We start from the raw sequence: 21,801 nt of genomic DNA on the forward strand, positions 1-21,801 counted from the left end.
TCAAACCTTCAACTGAAACCAACCCCTGAGATCACTTTGTAGCTAAATAACAAATTGGCTCAGAAAATATCACCTGTAAGCATTGTGCTCCTTTACAAAATCACCTATATGAGAACAAATGGTCAGCCATTTATTTAAAACAAAGATGAGAACGGAAGGGAGCAGGAAAACAAGATTAATGGAAATGGAACAACCAGAGCAAAAACAATGAAATGTTCACCCACGTAACCAATATCAATAGACAACTTGTGTAGAAATTGTTGAATGGGAACCTAAACTGCTTTCTAAGCTTTCACCTAAATCACAATAAAATATTACTTAAAAATTCTAATTATACAGTAAAATTTTACCCAGAAACATTAGTGACTGTATTCATTCTTATTTTTCAGTGCTAGCACCTGGTGCTTGAACTTTATCCATTAATAATATTTCCTGGATCTGAACTTTCTCTCAAGGGTTCTGAAACAATTTGAACATGGATGTGTTTACCATACTATCTTATACAGCCACGGTCTTTTAACATCCACTATACCTTCCATGAAATAGGACATTATGTGATTTGGACATGGTGCAAACACCCTGGTCCACAGAGCTCTGGGGCCCATGGTCGCAGGGGCTGCTGTGTAGTGCACAGCCCACAACCCGGGCCCCTTCCACTGCAGACGTCTCAAACGAGAGCTGAGCCAGGTCCCACCTGGTGAGCAGCCCTGCAGCCCAGTGAAAGTCATGGTGGGGAGGCTCTGGCATGGGCCTAAGGTAGAAGTGAAAAGGCTTTGGTAACCCAGTGCGCCCTCCCCAGCCCAGCCTCCAGATGCCTGCTGAACTTGGGCGCTCAGGAGCAGGATCTGGTGTCCACTCCTCCCAGGGGTGCCTATTCCCGAAGGCGAGGGTCAATGGGGTGAGCTTGATACAGAGCTGGACTGTGGGCATCCAATGTATGTGTGGTTAGACGTTGCCCCAAGGGACGTTATGCACTGCATGACTGTATACGTTTATTTGGAACGTTGGTTTAGTCTTCCACACTGATACATGATGATGATGATTTGTTCACTACTAATATAATCCAGGAAACACTGGTGGCTAGTGGTTAAGAGCCACGGCTGCTAAACAAAATGTCGACAGTTGGAATCCACCAGGATCTCCTTGGAAACCTTACGACACAGTTCTACTCTGTCCTTTAGGGTTGCTAATGAGTGGGAATCGACTGGACCCCAACGGTTTTTTTTTTTTTTTAATTGTAATGCAAGAAGCCCTGGTGGCTCAGTGGTTGAGCATTTTGCTGCTAACCGAAAGGTCGGCAGTTGGAATCCCCCAGCCGCTCCTTGGAAACCCTATGGGCAGTTCTACTGTGTCCTGTACGGTTTCTTCGAGTCAGAATTGACTTCACGGCAACAGGTTTATTATCATGCAGAGGTACTATTTATATGTTTTAGTTTAATAAATTATAAACTCTAGGATTAAGGCTTTTGAGTTTAATTAAAACATGCAATGTACTTTTTAATCTCAAAATTTTTGGTCATTTTTTGAACTTTGATGTTGCCGGTAATAATGATTTCCAATAATGACTTTATGCTTTTTAAATTAAAATAATATGTTGGTTAGCAGCTCAGCTGTTAACCTGTGTCACCAGGGCTCCAAAATAATAGATGGTATAAAATATTTAAGCAACATAAAAAGTAGGCAAATAACCAAAATCCAGTATCTTATAAAGAATTTTGTTTTTAAGTTAAAATATATATTTCTCTGATGGAAACAAAATTGGGAGAAATGTACATTTCCTAAAATATACACCATATTACAGGACTAAACCAAATAGTTAAATTTTTTAATTAAATAAAATCATTTTACACTATAGTCAAGTCTTTCCCAAGAGCTTTTTTATGTATGAATAATTACTTTGATATTATTTAATTTTTTTCTTAAAAAAAAAGCTCATCCTTATCACTCAAGAGGAACAGAAAATGGCTTGCCATTATTTTGTCATTTTAGTTAGACTTTTAGTCATTCAGTTAATAAAAAAAAATAATATCTTTGGGATCTAGTCTTAGCCATAGATCCTTGTTATCTGTTAAAAGAATATTTCTTAGTATTTTCTTTAGTATATATAATGTATTTATTACTATTTTCACAACAAACATAAATATACTATGAGAGAAGTATGAGAGAGTTTTTATTCTGGGTAAATCAAGTATTTATGTTTTTTTTTCTTCTTGTGCTCTGGAAACTATTCAATATTCAACAATCACAATTTAGACAAACATTAACTATCATCTGTGTACAATTAATTGAGATATAAATGTATTTGCTTATTTTCTTAGTGCTAGATTTTTGTGACAGTGAAAAAATACAATGGAGTTCAAATTGGTACCTGGCCAAAGCCACCTTCTCCTAAAATATTCTTCAGTCATTAACCTACAAATAGTTATTGAACTCCTATAATATTTCACATGCCAGGAATGTATTTAAATTATAATAGGTTATTAACATGAAGCAGTAGCCCCTGTTCCTCCATATAAAGATTAAGATTTTTTTGGAAAAAGTAATATTTAAAGTGATTCCTGAAGGAGTAGTCAGAGTAAGCAGACGAATGCTAATATGTTATAAACGTTCCAGATAAAGAAAAATGTGTGTGTAGAGGCTACAGAAGAAAGAATGTGTGGCAGTGAAGAAAGAGTGTATGGCATATTGCAGAAACTGGGATTAATTGGTATGGTTAGAATTAAAGCTTGAAGTGGAAGGGTAGTAAAAGTTAAAGAAAGAATCAGGTCATATAGGACTTGGTCTAATGAGGCATTGAAGGCTGGGGAAATGCCAATAGATAAAGTTTATGACTTTATAGTTTGAAATTAGTGGGTAGATAGTTAGGGGTCTTAATATGAAAACTGAAGGGTCATCCATTGATTTTAATAAGTATGCTTCTTTTGGATAATTTACAGTCTAATTTTCCGGAAATAACTATTTCCTGATGTAAGTTTTATCTGCTTGATCCCAATATTTAGCACAAAAATAGGAAAAATATGCTTCATCTCTAAATTGTTTGTTACAAGGAAAGTGAGGATGTTTAATCCTGAATTGTTTATCAAAAGAACAGAAAAGTATGTTGGTCAGTTTTCAGCAATTAAGATAAGAATGAAAAATGAAAGTGAAATAAAGCCACTAGGAAAATGCTGGTACCCTTGGCACCATCAGTCTCATTAGAGCTGTGGTTGCGGAAGTCAGATGGCATTCAGGTGAGAAGTGTTTGGAGGATTAGGAAATGAAGATAATGAGTGCAGATCACTCTTTAAAGACATTTGGTTGTGAAAGGAATACAAAAGATAAAGCTATCGTTTGAGTAGTTCGTGAGATCAAGGGAAGTTTTTATTCCTTTTATTGTTATATTTTCAGGGTTGAGGGATGCTTAAACATGTTTAAATTCTGATGGGAAGAAATTATATTAGATTTTTTAATTGTATTTCTTGTACCTTAAAGCTTTATGTTGCTGGACCACAATACAGATAAAAAATAGTCTCAGATCATCGGATTTAAAATTCTTAGATTAGAAAGAAACTGTACAGTTGATTTAGGCTGAAGATGTGAGAGTTCAGACAAGAATAAGAAATTACCTAATGTCACATTTTCGTTTATCTAAAGATAAAACCTCTATTTTCCAAAATTTGACTGCCTTCCTTATTAAATTAGTACGGCTAGATATAGTGACGGAGGAAAGTAGGTTAAATAATGAACTTAAGTTTTTAAAATTACTGGGGTTCTGATATGGAAGGTCTTCTTTAAATTCCATCCTAAATCAAACATCTGGGACAAGGAGTCCTACCCCAGATCAGGAAATGATTTATGAGGAAATGTGTCAGCACCGTGACAATGACTTTACAGGAGAAAATCAAGTCAAACCTACCTAACCATTTCTCTGACAGATTGACCAACCTTTTGGAAAAATGGCTAGTGTTTAGATAGAACACAGAGAGAGTCCAAGCATGAGATGTCATAGGAAAAAAATCCAGGAATGATTTTAAACTTTGGAAAAAAAAAAAAAATCATAGAGCCTAGCTTCCAGCTTTCTGTTCTGAGACTTACTCTTTCAAATGACTTTCAAATTCTTCAGAAAATGCCCAGGTCTATTTTATATTGAGATAGGTTAAGTTACTTAAATTATGTAAAAGAAGATCTTGTCATGGCAGTGCTTAGCTTTTGGACTTTCAGTAAATCCTGTCAAATTCTATGCCCAAGTGCTATTTTATTTCTAAAGTATCGCCAAGTTCTAAAATTGTATTATTCCATTTCTTTCACTATTGACTCTAGCATTGTACGCATCAAAACCCGGGTGACTTCAAAATGAAGTATATTACATTATTTTCTTAGTAACTTTCCCAAGACTATGAAATTCTTAGTGAGGTGTGAAGTTTCTTGCCTTTAGTATTTTAATGAAAAATAGGATCTAAATGGAACCTTTATCCTCAAATCCCTTTAAACTCTTCTGGAGCTATTCTGTAGAATTTCCCCTAATATCTTTTCTTTTAGACCCTATTCAGGTAGACTGGGCAACAGACTAGAAACATCAGGGGCTCTTTCAGGGTAGTTTTATTAATCTGTTTGGCAACTTAAAGTCCTGGCTTGATTTTTCTTAGTTATCAGAGAGTCAGTAATAATAGCCCTGGAGGAATTTTGTGATTTTCTGTTCAGTGTGTTAATGTGTAGAAGAATTATGTTGCTCTTGCTACATATGCAGAAGTTTTAACTTCATATTCTGGGCTTGTAATTTGCAAACTTGTAAAAGGAAAAATTATAATAAAGCAAAAGTTGTATACATTTCAAATCATTAAAGAAAAACTTGTAAAGCCTAATGAAATCAGGCAGAGTGTATAGACAAATATAGATAACTGAGAACACACATAATTTAAATGGATTTTGATTTGTATGTTTGTAGATTCTTTTGGATTTTCTACGTACATAAGCACATCTAGAAATAATGAGAGATGCATTTTTTAAAAATATAAATCCAGTGGGTTCTGGTCACTTCCCCTTGGTTACATTACACTGGCTAGACTTTCCAGAAAAATGAATAGAAGTGGTAAAACAGATCTTATAGCTAATATCAAGGAGCCCTGGTGGTGCAGTGGTTAAAGTGCTTGACTGTCAACCAAAAGATTGGCAGTTCAAACCCCATCCACTCTGTGGGAGAAAGATGTAGTAGTCTGCTTCCACAAAGATTTACAGCCTTGGATACCCTATGGCTTGATTCTATTCTGTTGTAACAGTCACTGTGAGTCAGAATCGACTCAGTGGCAATGGGTTTTGGTTTTAGTTTATAATTAATATAAAGAAGGAAAATGTTTCTAGTAAATATGATGCTATTAGTTGTTTTAGGTCTCTGGGTGGCAGGAACATTTTGCCCTCAGCTGCTTATCTAAAAGTTGGCAGTTCTAACCTACCCACTGGCATCATGGAAGAAAGCCCTGATGATCTGGTTCCATAAAAGATAACAGCTGGTAACAAAAACAGCAAAAAAACAGACAGCCTAATCAAAAAATGTGGGTGAAGAATGTGAACAGATATTTCACCAAGGAAAATATTAAAATGTCCAACAAGCACATGAAAAAAAAGACCAAAGTCATTAGCCATTGTTGTTGTTGGGTGTTGTTGAGTCCACTCCAACTCAAAGGCAAATCAAAACTACAAAGAGATAACATTTCACCACCGTAAGAATAGCAATGATTAAAAAAGAAAAGAAATGGAAAACATTAGGTGTTGGTGAGGCTGTGGAGAAACAAGAACACTCATCCACTGCTGGTAGGAATGCAAACTGGTACACCCAATGTGGAAAACAGCATGGCAGTTTCTCAAAAAGTTGAACATAGTTCTAACACATGACCCAGCAATTCCACCCTTTGGTACATACACAAAAGACCTGAAAGCAGTAACGTGAACAGACGTAAGTACTCCAGTGTTCATCAGAGCACTATTCACAATAGCCAAAAGGTGGAAACAACCAAAATGTTCATCAACTGATGAATGGATAACCAAAATGTAATATATATATATATATATATATATATACACACACAATAGAACATTACTCATCCATAAGGAGGAATGAAGTCCTGATGCGTGCCACAACGTGGATAAACCTTGAGGACATTATGCTGAGTGAAATGTCAGTTATAAAAGGACACATATTGTATGATATTCCTTATATGAAACCAAAAGTAATTAGTAGTTACCAGAGGTGGAAGGGAGAGGGAAAGAAGGATTTTTTTTTTTTTTGGCTTTTTTTGCTTAGAATCTATTAAAGATATATTAAGGTGGTTGGGGTAATTTGGAAAAAGGAAAAGTTGCTGCATAACTTGAATAATATAATCAATGTTACTGAAGTGTGCTTGTAGAAACTGATAAATATCATATATGTTGTTGTGTGCGTATTACAATAATAAAAAGAAGTACACAGAAAATAACAACAGCAAAAAGATTACAGTCAAGAAAACCCCATAGGGGTTGCCAGGAGTAGGAATGGACTCAACAGCAGCGGGTTTGGTTTATTAGATGCTTTTATATGGTTAAATTGTGTTCCTGGAGCCCAAATTAGTTGTGACGCAGCATCCTTTTTATATATTCTATATTTGCTAGCATTTTGTTTTGAATTCTCGAAACAATATTTGGGGAAAAGAATGACCTATAATTTGTTTTTCTTGTGACATGCTTCTCAGGTTTTGTTTCAATGCTATCCTCTAGATATGATTTACCTATTTGCCTGGAGCCCTTCTGGCACAGTTTAAGAGCTCAGCTGTAACCAAAAGGTCAGCAGTTCAACCCATCAGGTGCTCCCTGGAAAACCCTATGGGCCAGATCTATTCTGTCCTATAGTGTCGCTATGAGTCATAACTGACTCATTGGCAATGGGTTTGGTTTGGTTTGTTTTAGATGTGAAAACCAAATTAATGCAGTTAAAGATGTTACTGATTCAAATCTATGTTTGGATATTCGTATTATCTTGGTGCTTTCCTGTTCCTGTTACACATAGGATATAGCTGTCACGGGGGGCAAATTGAGAGTCTGCGCATTTACCAGAGACCCATATACTTGAGTGATCCCTAAATTAAAAATTATGTGTCTTGAGTTCTACTTCACTTCTTAGCCTCCTACAAGCCATTTTCTTCTTGTTTAACGGCACTGGGTTTTTTGTTTTTGTTTTTTTTTTTAGTAATGCTCAAGAAACAGCAAATGACTCCAGGGTAAAAGAGGTACAGAATGATAATCTTACTTAGTTGAGTTTTCCTGCTTGTTGAGATCTTCATCTCTGAAATTCTGGTTGCTTCAAGCGTCCAGAATTCCAATATCCATCCTATATTATATTGGTGGTTTTAACTTCTCCTTTTTCAATAAAGGGCGGTATTAAAAAAAAAAAAAAACTCAGTGGTGAAACAGCCTATGACTTTTCAAAATCTCCAACTTCGTTACATGTGCCTATTAGTATTTAAAATATTTATAAATGCTGAACTAATACATTCTGTATACTTTTTGGTTTAACTAATTGAGTGCCAAATATGAAACAATAATTGTCTTTGAAATTTAATTGTCAACAAAAAAATTCCTCATTTTTTTAAATAATAAAACACCTACTTCTGTAAAGCAACATTACGTAAAACATCCCAAGAATCATAATTATCTAGAATGATATAATTAAATTAGCTCCTTCAATATCACGTGAAAAACTAATATTTCATTAGTAATTACTTTTAGAATAAGTATATTAATATATTACTATTTCAGTGATTTTTTTCAGACTTAATAACTACAGCATAATAATTATGGACATGTTTTAATTTTTTTTTTTCGTTAAGTCAAGATACAAAGAGATAATTTTCTATTCATTTATTGCTCACTAGTGTATAATCAGAAAACCTGGTGGCTTAGGGGTTAAGAGCTGTGGGCTCCCAACCAAAATGTCAGAAGTTCAAATCCACCAGGCACTTGTTGCAAACTCTATGGGGCAGTTCTACTGTGTCCTATAGGTTTGCTATGAGTAGGAATCGACTCCACAGCAACGGGTTTGGTTTGGCTTTGGTTTAGAGTATAACCATTTAATTTGAAATAAATTTTTCTGAATTGTGTTAAAAATGATAAAATAAGGACAGTAACATGAATTTTCGCTATGAAATTCTCAAAGTCTGTCTCTAGGTCTGGAGAATCGGTGGTACTTTATGAACACCGTCTTTCTTTTGTGGTTCACAGATTGTCAGCAAACTGCCATTCTCTGACACCTCAAAGTGATATGGACTCCAGTAGCTCTGAAGAATTCTACCAGGCCGTTCACCATGCAGAGCAAACCTTCAGAAAGATGGAAAGTTACTTGAAGCAACAGCAACTTTGTGATGTTATCTTGATTGTTGGGAACCGAAAGATACCTGCGCATCGGTACAGTAACCTTTATTTATTGAGCATATGTGTCATGTGTTTAGAAGTGATAGGATCTTATATGTAGATTGGAGAATATTCTACTATAATTGCAGACTTGAGGACACATTTCTAAGGGACTTTAGGTCTTTTTATTCTTTCAGGGAATAGGCCCTATTTATAACTACTATAATTTTTTATAATTGCTATTTTAAGTAGTTAATTTTATTTAATAAATAAAGCATGTGTAAATGATTTAAAAAATAAACTTTTTATAACAAGAGATAACTATGGAGAAAAAGTACTCATCTTTGTCTGACTCACATTTATACTAAGTGGAAATCAATTATAATCTAGGCGGATGTATATTTGCATAAGATCTGAAACGAGACATGCTTTTCTGTCATTTTTTAAAGAAAATCATGTTATATTGAAGACATTATTTGTTTCAACTAGGAAATTTAATGTGCTTCATATTTACTTCTTTATTTTGTTCTTATTGAAAATTACTTAATTTATGATAATGTTATTCCCAAGCCTCAATATATTTGAAAGCTAACCCACTTACTACCACCTTACTTATAAAAATTCATTAAATTTGATTTTGGTTTTATACTTTATTTTTCTAATTATTTCTTGAAATTTTAAGTGAGCAAAGCACTGTTATTTAAGTCAGATATGATTATTTCAAAGAGTTGAGTCCATGTGCAAGCAGCCTTAGACTATCTTGAAGTATGTCACATTTAATACTATTAATACTATGAATTTAATAAGAAGGGTAAATTATGCAAGTATACAAAAACATCTTAAATGCTTTCCCTATCCCATATTTTTAAAAGTAAGTGATATCATCTGGATAATATATGTTCACCTAAGCATGGATTACTAAAAATATAGCTATATTACTACCATGATAGCAGGATGAACATGTAAATACTGAATCCAAGTTTACACTGAGAACATTAAGATGTGGACATTGAATTTTCGGTATTGGAAACATATAAGAAGGAAAAAAATGACACTGAATAACTAATCAAGATCATTTAGACTTTCAATCTGCCAGCTAGCTATGCCACAAAGTCTAATAATATACTATTCACATTTATTTTTCAAATATTACTGTGAAATTTCATTATCATAGGTTAGAGAACAATTAACATAAATCATCACTATTATTGAAAGAAATATTCAATACTGTAATGTGTCTAGCAAAAATGCAATTATTCTGTTTTTATCTTGCTAGCATCCTTTGGTTTCAAAAGCAATTATAGCTTGAATTAATGATAGAAAATCTTAAGAGTAGTACCTTTATGATTATTTAAAATTCTTGATTATTAAATATCACACAGATAATGATTTACTCATTCTTAACCTTTACTTAGAATTTTGAATGATAAATAATTCCTCAAAGTAATTCTTAAACATAGTTGATTTAATTTTTATTGCTCTCATAACCTTGAAATTTAGTTATGACTAACAAAATATGTGACTTTAGATTTTTTGTTTTTGGGTTTTTCATACTTTTCAGTAATTAATCTATGCTGAGGTTGTGTGTAAAAGCAACCTTATTTCACTTTCTCAGGTAGGTTTAAAATTAATGAGCTATGGAAAATTAAAAGCATAATAACACAATATTATGAAATACAGATATTTTTTCTCTTTTTAACCCCAAATAAATTAAGCAATAACTAATCTTTTCTTTATTTCCAGTTAAAAATAAAAAAATAGAAATTCTATTACATTCTTCAGGCTAAGCGATAGTATTGCTAATTTGAGAGTATAACTAAATAATTTACTGTATTCAGTTTACAAATTAGTTAAGTGATTACTTTTCACATGTTGAACATACTTATTAAAAGATGGACTCGATCAACTCAAAAATACATTAAAACATAAGATGTTCATTATTTTTTAATGACAGTTGTGTTTCATTTAATTTATAGCATCTTATTTTATAATCTTTTATTGGTATTAATTGAACATTTTCTCTTCTGAAGCACATTTATCTAACTTATTGAACAATTCCTTGTACTTATAATACCAAAACCAAATAAACCAAATCCAGTGCTGTCGAGTTGATTCCGACTCATACTAAAAAAACCCATTGCCATCGAGTCGAATCTGACTCATAGCGACCCTATAGGACAGAGTAGAACTGCCCCATAGAGTTCCCAAGGAGCGCCTGGCGGATTCGAACTGCTGACCCTTTGGTTAGCAGCTGTAGTGCTTAACCACTACACCACCAGGGTTTCCTTCCAACTCATAGCAACCCTATAATACCCCACATTATTTTTCTTATTACTCTTTTATCTAGTTCTTAATATTATTTTATAAATGATTATGCAAGTAGCTTTATAATAATCTTAATGACTAAGAAATAATATCACTTTTTAATTTAGGTTACTCTAAAAAATCTCAGCAATTAATTACTTAAATATGAATTTACATGAATATTTAAATTTTATGCATTTAGAATATATTAAAACAAAGACATTATTGTCAATCAACTACACATTCCTTAAGAGTAATAAGAAAAATTTTATAGTTTTATTTTGTCATCATGTCTATATTAATTCAAATAAAGTTTCATATTTTCTTTACACTATGATTAAAAATGCTAACATTTTCTAGTTACAAGTAATTTATATCCTTACAATTCTAAGCCAAACAAATATGAACACACATGTGAAAAAGATATTTATGGGGAACCAAAAAAAAATTGTGTGAAAAATTACAGATATAATGTGTCCCCTAATTTATACTTTAACCCAATGAAACAATTGCAATTAATAGTGGACATTTTTAGCCCTTTGCTTAAAAGGAAAAATCATATTAGCAATAGTAAGCAAGTTGATGATTTTAAAATTATACTCATCTTTTTATTAGCACAGTTAAGTATTGTCTTTGGGCATAAAACATGGTGATGCAATAATAAAAACCAAATCCACTACCTTTGAATAGATTCCAACTCATAGCGACCGTATAGGACAGAGTAGAACTGCCCCCATAGAGTTTCCAAGGAGCACCTGGCAGATTCCAATCGCTGACCTTCTGGATAGCAGCCGTAGCACTTAACCACTACGCCACCAGAGTTTCTGATGTAATAATAGCATTGAAAAATGAGGGAATGGTATAACAATCTCAAACAATGAAAAAAGAAACAATGTGTGTTTAGATGTACTGCTTTTTCAGGAAAGGCGTTGCAAGCTAGTAACATAAGTACTCACTAAATATTGAGTCATAAGGATCATAAATATTTAAATTTCATATTAATTACCTCAAGTCATTCAAAACTTTCAAATATATTCTTATTTAAGTGAACAAAATTTTACCTTTTTAAAAAACACTCCATAAAATTATTTATATGCTGGTTATATTATGTCTAGGTTTTTATCCTGATGTAGGTTGCAATTATCAGTCCATTTATAAATGGCATGTCTGTTTAGATATGTTCAGGTACAGCTACCTACATTTTTTAGTAAGGTCTGAAAGGCCAGTAGAACATAAAGGTGATACATTGATATATTTTCTTTTGAAAAATAATCAAAATTATGAATTCATCTCTACTACAGGCTCCAACAGAAATCCGAAAAGAAATATGACCTTCTCACAAGTAGCCCGAAATAATTGATTAGCAACAAGTGAACTAAAACTTTTGCATGTAAATCCCTGAATACCAGACACAGAAGATTATTTGATAGGTAGGCTGCTTGTAATCAGGACTGTCAGATGCTGCAAATTAGACTGACAAAATCAATATTAATAATTGGGAGCTGAATATTCCAATGGTAGGAGAACTGCAGGCCTTGTCATTATAAGGTCGTGATATATATGTGGTACAATTCAGCTAGAGAAAGCTTTTTATTTTTCTTCTTTTTTTTCCTTTTTAGCCATTAGTAAGAGGAAGGGCCTTGGACAGAAATAAATGAGAAATCTATAAATATCTAAGATCATCTGATTTGTAAATAATGTTATTTATAATTTTTAAAATTATATGTTTATAAACAAATTAAATATTTATAAATTGACATTATAGAAACAGTCTGGAAAGATATACAATACACTGTCAGCAAAGCTTACTTTTCGGTAGTTGGGCTTAGGAAGCAGGATGAAGGAGTGGCTATTTTTTAAAAATGTATGAAAATATTGTATATATATATATAGTTTGAAATATTTAGAATGACGTGCAATAAATTAATGATTAAATGAAAAAGAAAATATCAACGTTTGACAAGGACAAAAAGGATCTTGCACTACTGATCAAAACACTGGACATTTCAAATGTGTAATATTTTCATTCTTTCTCCATCTTAATTAATTAATTTTAATAAAGTTTTATTATCTTAATATTCTTATACTAAACTAAAGGAGTCCTGGTGGCACAACAGTTGAGCACGGGACTGCTAACCAAAAGGATGGCAGTTCAAACCCACCCAGTGGCTCCACAGGATCAAGACCTAGGGGTATAATAAAGATTATAGCATAGAAAAGCCCATTTCTACTCTGTCACATGGGGTTGCTCTGAGTACAAAATTGACTCAGTGGCACCTAACAAGGACAACAACAAATGTCATGTAAACACTAGTTAAAGATAAAATTTACAATTGAAATGATACATTTCCCTTCACTTAAATTAGTACAGTAGAGAGTAATCATTTTTGTGAGTAACTTAGATATTATTACCTAGGAATAAGCAAGTAAAATTGCTTTTCTGTTTTGATAGAAAATTATTTACATAGATTATCTTTGATGGGAAAGGAATAATTCATTTCTACCATTTCATTAAACCCAACACTCACCTAAATCTCTCAATCAGCTTGATAGTTATAACAATTATTAGAATCAACTGCAAATTGATTCCAAGTGCAAGAGGTAATAACATTAAGGAACAAGTAGCACATATAAGAGTAGAAAGAAAAGATTTTCGGAGGACTTGAGTTTGAAGTCAACCTAGGAGAAAATAATAGGTATGCTATTTTAGGTAGTAAGAACAATATGGACAAAATAAGGAACTAAAGAATATATATATGTATATGTGAAAATGATGATGATAGTAGTTAGATGAATGTAGAAGGAGTTATAGTGGGAAATTACACTGTAAAAGTAGAGAAGTTTGAATTTGTGATTAGAAGTTAATGTAGATTCTTGAGGTAGGGAGAAACAAAATTAAATTGTTAGTAACCACGCAAACAATAAGAAACAGTCATAATGGTGCTGAGTCAGAATGGACTGGAGGGAATGGGTACTGTGTGAAATCCTTAAATGGAAGAAAGTCCTAATTTTTCCCCTCTTTTTTTAATAGAATAAAAAGCTGAGGTATGGAAAAAGTGAAGAATTTTGTCAAAGTTATGCATTTAGTAAGTGTTAGAAAACAGTTCAAATCCAGGAAGTTTGGCTACGATAGTAACGCCTTTAACCTCTATAATAGTTTGGCTATCAAAACTTACGAAGGAAGCTGTGAAAATGGTAGAGCTTTAAAAAGTGTACAAAGAATGGCCAGAGCAGAACCTAGTAAAATAATCTGGGAAGCTATTGCAGTTGATCCAGGCATGAAATAAGGACTATATGAATATAGAGAAAGATAAATTGAGAAATGTGCTGTCATAAGTCAGGTTCCCTAGAAGTAGAGCCTGAGACAGGAATTCAGGTATGTGTAATCTATTTAAAGGTGTCCTCAGGAGAAAGGAAAGCAGGATTGGACATAGGAAGGAGCAAACCAAGGGTGTGTTCCAGCTGGAGGCTTACTTTAGCCTGACCCCCTAATAAGCTCTGCAGGATGACTTGTTTCAGAGTTGGTACCATGCTCTGGCAAATGGGCAGCATTTCATAGCCTGGTTCTATTAGTCACTGGCATTAGATTCACCCTCAAGGTGAGGGTGAGGGTAAGGGGAGGTTATAGAGGTTGGGAATAAAATGAGGGAAGCAGGGGCACATACATTATCAGGGAGTGAGGCAGCTCTTTATTGGGCAATTCTCTGGGCAAGGGACAGCTTGGAACCAGTAGCTGCTAATATCATTGTTTCTGGGAGCACAGACGTGCCTTGCAAAGGGGTAGGGAACTAGCCAATCCAACGTAAAAGAAAGATGAATTTTGTGTCATATTGATATAAGCAATGAAGAAGAAGGATATTTAAACGATGATTTCATTATTTCTACTTTGCAAGTTTAACGTATTGGTGTACCTATTAGAAACAGAGAAGGGTAAAATGAGTTTATTTTAGTTTTTGAGTTTAGCTTAGGGCATACTGAAACACTATTGGGATATTTGAAGAGCAGTTGTTATAGGCCATATAAGGATTATTCTAAGGCATTGATTGCTAAGCCAAAAATTTAGAAGCCTAAAAAAAAAAGAAAGTGGAGCAATGAAAGGGTCAAGGAGTAGGAATGGAATGAGAAGTCAATAAGAGGTAAGCTAAGAAAATGTGTACTGCCTTAGCTAAGAAGGGGATTTAAAGGAGTGGGAGGTCAATAATATCAAACACTGCATCAAATTGGAGTGGAGCTTAGACAAGTTTTATAAATTTGGAAGGAAGTAAATTTGTGGCGACCTAAATAAAAGATTTTTCAGAGTGATTGCCTGCACACACACAAACTCATACACACATACTATACCCAAAACCAAACCCAAACCCAGTGGCCTTGAGTCGATTCCGACTCATAGCGACCCTACAGTACAGAGTAGAACTGCCCCATAGAGTTTCCAAGGAGCGCCTGGCAGATTCAAACTGCCGACCCTTTGGTTAGCAGCCATAGCACTTAACCACTATGCCACCAGGGTTTCCATATATACTATATGTATATATATATATATATATATATATATATATATATATATAAAATATACACATATAAAAACATACAGTATATATATATATATATTTGCTAGCTTTTAGAACCCCAGACACCACTCACAAAGCTGAATGAAGAACATTTTCTTAATGAATATTGTCGTGCCAATTGACCTAGATGTTCCCTGAAAGCCATTGTCCCTGGACCCCCCTCCCCCCACTCTATTCCTCACAGCGTTTGGTTGTTTTCAGAAAACTTCTTAGCTTTTGGTTTAGTCCACTTGTGCTGATTTCCCCTGTATTGTGTGTTGTCCTTCTCTTCACCTAAGATAATTCTTGTCTGCTATGGTTTTTTTATCTAGTTAGTGAATATCCCTCTCCCTCCCTCCTCACCTCGTAACCATCAAAGAATATTTTCTTCTCTATTTAAACCTTTTCTTGAGTTCTTATAATAGTGGTCTCATACAATATTTGTCCTTTTGCAACTGACTAAATCCAATCAGCATTGTTCCTTCCAGATTCATCCATGTTGTGAGTTGTTTCACAGACTCATCCTTGTTCTTTGTCATTGCATAATATTCCATTGTGTGAATATACCATAATTTGTTTATCCATTCATCCCTTGATGGGCACCTAGGTTGTTTCCATCTTTTTGCTATTGTAAACAGTGCTGTAATGAACATGGGTGTGCATATATCTACTTGTGTGAGTCCTCTTACTTTTCTAGGATATATTCCAAGGAGTGGGATTGCTGGATCATATGATAGTTCTATTTCTAGCTTTTTAAGGAAGCTCCAAATTGTTTTCCAAAGTGGTTGTACCACTTTACATTCCCACCAGCAGTGTATAAGTATTCTAGTCTCTTCACAACCTCTCCAGCATTTATTATTTTGTGGTTTTGGGATTACTGCTAGCCTTGTTAGGGTGAGATGATATCTCATTGTAGTTTTGATTTGCATTTCTCTAATGGCTAATGATCACTGATATTTTCTTATGTATCTGTTAGCCACCTGAATGTCTTCTTCGGTGAAGTGCCTGTTCATACCGTTTGTCCAATTTTTAATGGGGTTATTTGTCTTTTTGTTGTTGGAGCTTTGCAGTATATTGTACATTTTAGAGATCAGATGCTGATCAGATTTGTTGTATCCAAAAATTTTTTCCAGTGTATAGGTTGTCTTTTTACTCTTTTTGGTGAAGTCTTTGGATGCACATAAGTGTTTGATTTTTAGGAGCTTCCAGTTACCTAGTTTCTCTTCCGCTGTTTGTGCATGGAGAGCAATGCTTCGTATTCTGTTTTATGCCATGAATTAGGGCCCCTAACATTGTCCTTATATTTTCTTCCATGATCTTTATTCTTTTAGATTTTATATTTAGGTCTTTGAGCCACCTTGAGTTAGTCTTTGTGCATGGTGTGAAGTATGGGTCTTGTTTCATTTTTTTTCAGATTGATATCCAATTATGCCAGCACCATTTGTTAAAGAGAGTGTCTTTTCCCCAAGTAATGGACAGTGGGCCTTTGTCAAATATGAGCTGCTCATGAGTGGATGAATCTAGATTCTCAATTCTGTCCCACTGGTGTGTGTATCTGTTGTTGTACCAGTACCAGGCTGTTTTGACTACCATGGCGGAATAATATGTTCTAAAATCAGGTAGAGTGAGGCCTCTCACTCTTCAGTAATGCTTTACATATCCACAGCCTCTTCCCTTTCCGTATGAAGTTGGTGATTTTTTTCTCCATCTCATTAAAAATGCCATTGAAATTTGTATTGAGATTGCATTGTATATGTAGATCACTTTGGGTAGAAGAGACATTCTGACAATGTCGAATCTTCCCGTCCATGAGCAAGGTATGTTTTTCCACTTATGTAGGTTTCTGCAGTAGTGTCGTCTAGTTTTCTTGGTATAGGTCGTTTCCAGCTCTGGTTAGATTTATTCCTTAATATTTTATTTTCTTGGGGGCTATTGTAAATGGTATTGATTTGGTGATTTCCTCTTCGAAGCTTTTTTTGTTGGTGTAGAGGAATCCGAATGATTTTTGTATTTTTATCTTGTAGCCTGATACTTTGCTGAAATCTTCTATTAGTTCCAGGAGTTTTCTTGCGGATTCTATGGGGCTTTCTGTGTATAAGATCATATCTTCTGTAAATAGAGATATTTTTACTTCTTCCTTACCAATTTGGATGTCCTTTATTTCTTTATCTAGCCTAATTGCTCTGGCTAGGGCCTCCAGCACAATGCTGAATAAGAGCGGTGATAAAGAGCATCCTTGTCTGGTTCCTGTTCTCAAGAGGAATGCTTTCAGGCTCTCTCCATTTAGGATGATGTTGGCTGTTGGCTTTGTATAAATGACCTTTATTATGTTGAGGAATTTTCCTTGTATTCCTATTTTGCTGAGAGTTTTATCATCAATGGATGTGGACTTTGTCAACTACCTTTTCTGCATCAATTGATAAGATCATGTGGATCTTGTCTTTTGTTTTATTTATGTGAACATTTACATCGATTGTTTTTCTAATGTTGAACCATTCCTGCATACCTGGTATGAATTCCACTTGGTTATGGTGAATTATTTTTTCAGATGTTGATGAATTCTATCGGCTAAAATTTTGTTGAGGATTTTTGCACCTATGTTCATGAGGGATTTTGGTCTGTCATTTTATTTTTTGTGGTGTCTTTTTTTTTTTTTACCTAGTTTTGGTATTACGGCTATGCTGGCTTCATAGAATGAGTTCGGGAGTATTCCATCCTTTTCTATGCTCAGAAATGCCTTTAGTAGTAGTGTTATTAACTCTTCTCTGAAAGTGTGATAGAATTCTCCAGTAAAGCTGTCAGGACCAGGGCTTTTTTTTGGGGGGGGGGGTGGTTAATTACCTTTTCAATCTCTTGTTATAGGTTTATATAGTTGTTCTACCTCTGTTTGTGTTAGTTTAGGTAGGTAGTGTGTTTCTAGAAATTTGTCCATTTCCTCTAGGTTTTCAAATTTGTTAGGGTAAAATATTTCATAGTATTCTATTATGATTCTTTTAATTTCAGTTGGGTCTGTTGTGATAGCACCCATCTTATTTCTTATTTGGGTTATTTGCTTCCTCTCGAGTTTTTCTTTCGTCAGTTTGGCCAATGGTTTATTGATTTTGTTGATCTTTTCAAAGAACCAGCTTTTGGTATTGTTAATACTTTCCATTATTTTTCTATTCACCATTTCATTTAATTTGCTCTAATTTTTATTATTTTCTTTCTTCTGGTGCCTGAGGGATTCTTTTGTTGCTCTCATTCTATTTGTTCAAGTTGTAGAGTTATTGTTTTGATTTTGGTCCTTTCTTCTTTTGGGATGTATGTGTTTACTGCTATAAATTGACTTCTGAGTATTGTTTTTGCTGTGTCCCAAAGGTTCTGGTAAGATATGTTTTCATTCTTATTTAATTCTGTGAATTTCCTTATTCCGCCCTTAATTTCTTCTATAACCATTAGTTGTTGAGGAAGGTGTTGTTCCATATGTTTGATTTTTTTCCCTGCTTTTTCTGTGATTGATTTCTACTTTTATGACTTTATGGTCAGAAAATGCTTTGTAATATTTCAATGCTTTGGATTCTGTTAAGGCATGCTTTATGGCCCAATATGTAGTCTATTCTGGAGAATATTCCATGCACGTGGGAAAAAATATATACTAGGTTTCTTTTAGGTGGAGTGTTCTGTATATGTTTATGTCATGGATTGAATTATGTCCCCCCCAAAAACGTATCAGCTTGCTTAGGCCATGCGTGGTTGTCCTCAATTTTGTGATTTTCCTGTTTGTTATAAATCATAATCTTTGCCTGTGGTTTAAAGGATTAGTCTGGGATTGTAACACCACCCTTACCCAAGTCAGCTCCCTGATCCAAGGTAAAGGGAGTTTCTGTGGGGTGTGGCCTGTACCACCTTTTATCTCTCAAGAGATAAAAGGAAAGGGAAGCTAACAGAAAGTTGAGGAATTCATACCACCAAGAAAGCAGCATCAGGAGCAGAGTGCATTCTTTAGACATAGGGTCCCTGTGCATGAGAAGCTCCTCGACATGGGGAAGTTTGATGACAAGGAATCTTCCTCCAGAGCTGACAGAAAGAAAGCCTTCCTCTGGAGCCGACACCCTGAATGTGGACTTGTAACCTGCTAGACTGTAAGAAAATAAATTTGGGTTTTAGTTTGTTTGTGTCTTTAAGTCTAAGGTGTGTCTCTTGTATGCAGCATATAGATGGATCGTGGTTTTTTGTTTTTTTTTTTTATCCATTCCACTACTCTCTATCTCTTTATTGATGAATTTAGTCCATTTACACTCAGCATAATTATTGATAGGTTTGAGTTTAATGTTGTCATTTTGATGTCTTTTTTTGTGCATGTGTTTTTTATTGACAGTTTCTTTGTTCCCCTTAATTTTCTGTGCTGTGTCATTTTTCTTTGAGTATTTTCTTTTCATTTTTTCATTATTGTTGAGTTTGTATTTGCTGAGTCTTTATGTTTTTCTTCTTTTTTTATTTTGATGTGTAGAATTATTAGTTTCCTTTGTGGTTACCTTTATATTTACCCCTATTTTTCTAAGTTTAAACAAACCTTTTATTTTTTTATATCACCTTGACTTCCTCTCCACGTGAAAGATCTATGACTACATATTTTAGTCCCTCTTCTTTGTTTTAATGTTGTCATCTTTTACGTAATGATGTCTTTGTTTCCATATTTTTAGTGCTTTAGCTTTGACTAGGAAACTCTGGTGGTGTAGTGGTTAAGTGCTATGGCTGTTAACCAAGAGGATGGCAGTTCAAATCCACCAGGCACTCCTCGGAAACTCTATGGGACAGTTCTACTCTATTCTATAGGTTGACTATGAGTCAGAATCGACTCAACGGCAGTGGATAGATGAGCTTTGATTAGTTTTTGTTACTTCCCTATCTGGGTTAATATCTGGTTGTGCTGTCCTGTGTTCTAGTCTTGGGTTGTTATCTGATGTGGTTGATTTTCTAAATTAGGACTCCTTTTAGAATTTCTTGTAATTTTGCTTTGTTTTTTCAAATTCCCTAAACTTCTGTTTATCTGGAAATGCTCTAATTTCCCCATCATAATTCTTGGCTGACAATTTTTTTTCCTTCAAGGCTTCATATATGTCATCCCATTGTCTTCTTACCTGCATGGTTTCTGCTGAGTAGTCTGAGCTTAGTCTTACTGAGTCTCCTCTGTAGACAACTTTTTGTTTATCCCTAGCCACTCTTAAAATTTTCTCTTTATCACTGGTTTGGCAAGTTTGATTATAACATAATTATAAAATTGGTGACTTTCTTTTGGGATGTACATATGTGGGATTTGATGAGCTTCTTGGGTATCTTCTCATCTTTCATGACATCAGGGAAGTTTTCTGCCAACAAATCTTCAACAACTCTCCCTGTAGTCTCTATTATCCTCTTCCATTCTGATACTCCAATCACTTGTAAGCTATTCCTCTTGATAGAGTCCCACATAATTCTTAGGGCTTCTTCACTTTTTGAAATTATTTTATTTGACTTTTCCTCAAATAAGTTGTTGTGAAGTGTTTTATCTTCAGTCTTCCTAGTTCTGACTTCCATTGCCTCAATTCTGCTTCTATGACTTTCTATTGAGTTGTCTAATTCTGAACTTTTATTGTTAATATGCTGGATTTCCATTTGCTGTCTCTCTATGGATTCTTGCAACCTTTTAAATTTGTCATTATGCTATTCTATAATCTTCTTCAGTTCCTCTATTGCTTTATCTGTGTTCCTTATTTTGTTCTGCTTTTTGCCTGCTCTCCTTCTTGATCTTTTAAAGAGTTCTGTATATTATTTGTATTCTACCTCTGGTTATTCCAGGAAGTTCTCATCTTCTGGCAGATTTCTTAATATTTTGTTTTGAGAGCTTGCTGAAGCCATCATGGTCTGCCTCTTTGTGTGATTTCATATTGACATTTGTCTCCGAGCCATAAGTAAGTTATTGTATTTATTTATTTATTTATGTTTGCTTACAGTGTCCTGGCTTCTTTGTTTTGTTTTGCTATGCCCAAATAGTCTGCTTCTGTGAGCTAGTTTGATTATTGGTGCCTTTGAAGCTCTAATGTCCTGTCACTTGGTGGTTAGATCTGTTACTAGGTATGTGAGCACAGAAGTTCATTTACTTTTCTTATATGGATATAGCTTATGTGTCAGGTAGTTGATCACCACGTGTGTGGTCCAGGCTCTCACCTACAGCCCTAAACGTGTAGGGGTGATTGATCTAGGCACAGGTATCTGGCTGCAATAGGGGTAACGCTTTGAACAAGACAGGGGGCTGGCAGCTGCCCCTGACAGTCTGAGAGGAAAGCATGCCCCTGTCCCCTAGAGTGCATAGGTGGGTGGGTTTTGTAGCTAGGCTATAAGCACCCAATGCTGTTGGCTGTAATGGCTAGGAGGCACCACTTATTCTTGGACCCCCATCACAGAGTGGCTAGGTGGTATGGGTGGAGCCACCAGTCCTCAAGCCTTGATGTGGGTAGGTGAGGACTCTGCTTAATAGGCAGAGTGGTGTCAAATGTCACAAACCTGCCCCTCCACCACATAGCTGATACAGTCAAAGTTAGGCTTCAGGTATATACCCTGTTTTACTGGGCTAATG

At 34.6% G+C, this 21,801-nt stretch overlaps 1 protein-coding gene across 2 annotated transcripts in view; it reads left to right on the forward strand.

Moving 5' to 3' along the window:
- KLHL1 (kelch like family member 1) overlaps positions 1-21,801 on the forward strand; it is a 487,627-nt gene that overhangs the window by 157,401 nt on the left and 308,425 nt on the right. Inside the window, exon 2 of one of the 2 annotated variants that reach the window (XM_003409439.3) lies at positions 8,227-8,409. The exons of the other annotated variant lie outside the window; for it this stretch is intronic. Coding sequence (XP_003409487.2) covers positions 8,227-8,409 — 183 coding nt within the window. The remainder of the gene's footprint in view (positions 1-8,226; positions 8,410-21,801) is intronic. 2 annotated transcript variants of the gene reach the window in all.

This window comes from Loxodonta africana, chromosome 17 (genome assembly GCF_030014295.1).
Source record: "Loxodonta africana isolate mLoxAfr1 chromosome 17, mLoxAfr1.hap2, whole genome shotgun sequence".
NCBI lineage: Eukaryota > Metazoa > Chordata > Mammalia > Proboscidea > Elephantidae > Loxodonta > Loxodonta africana.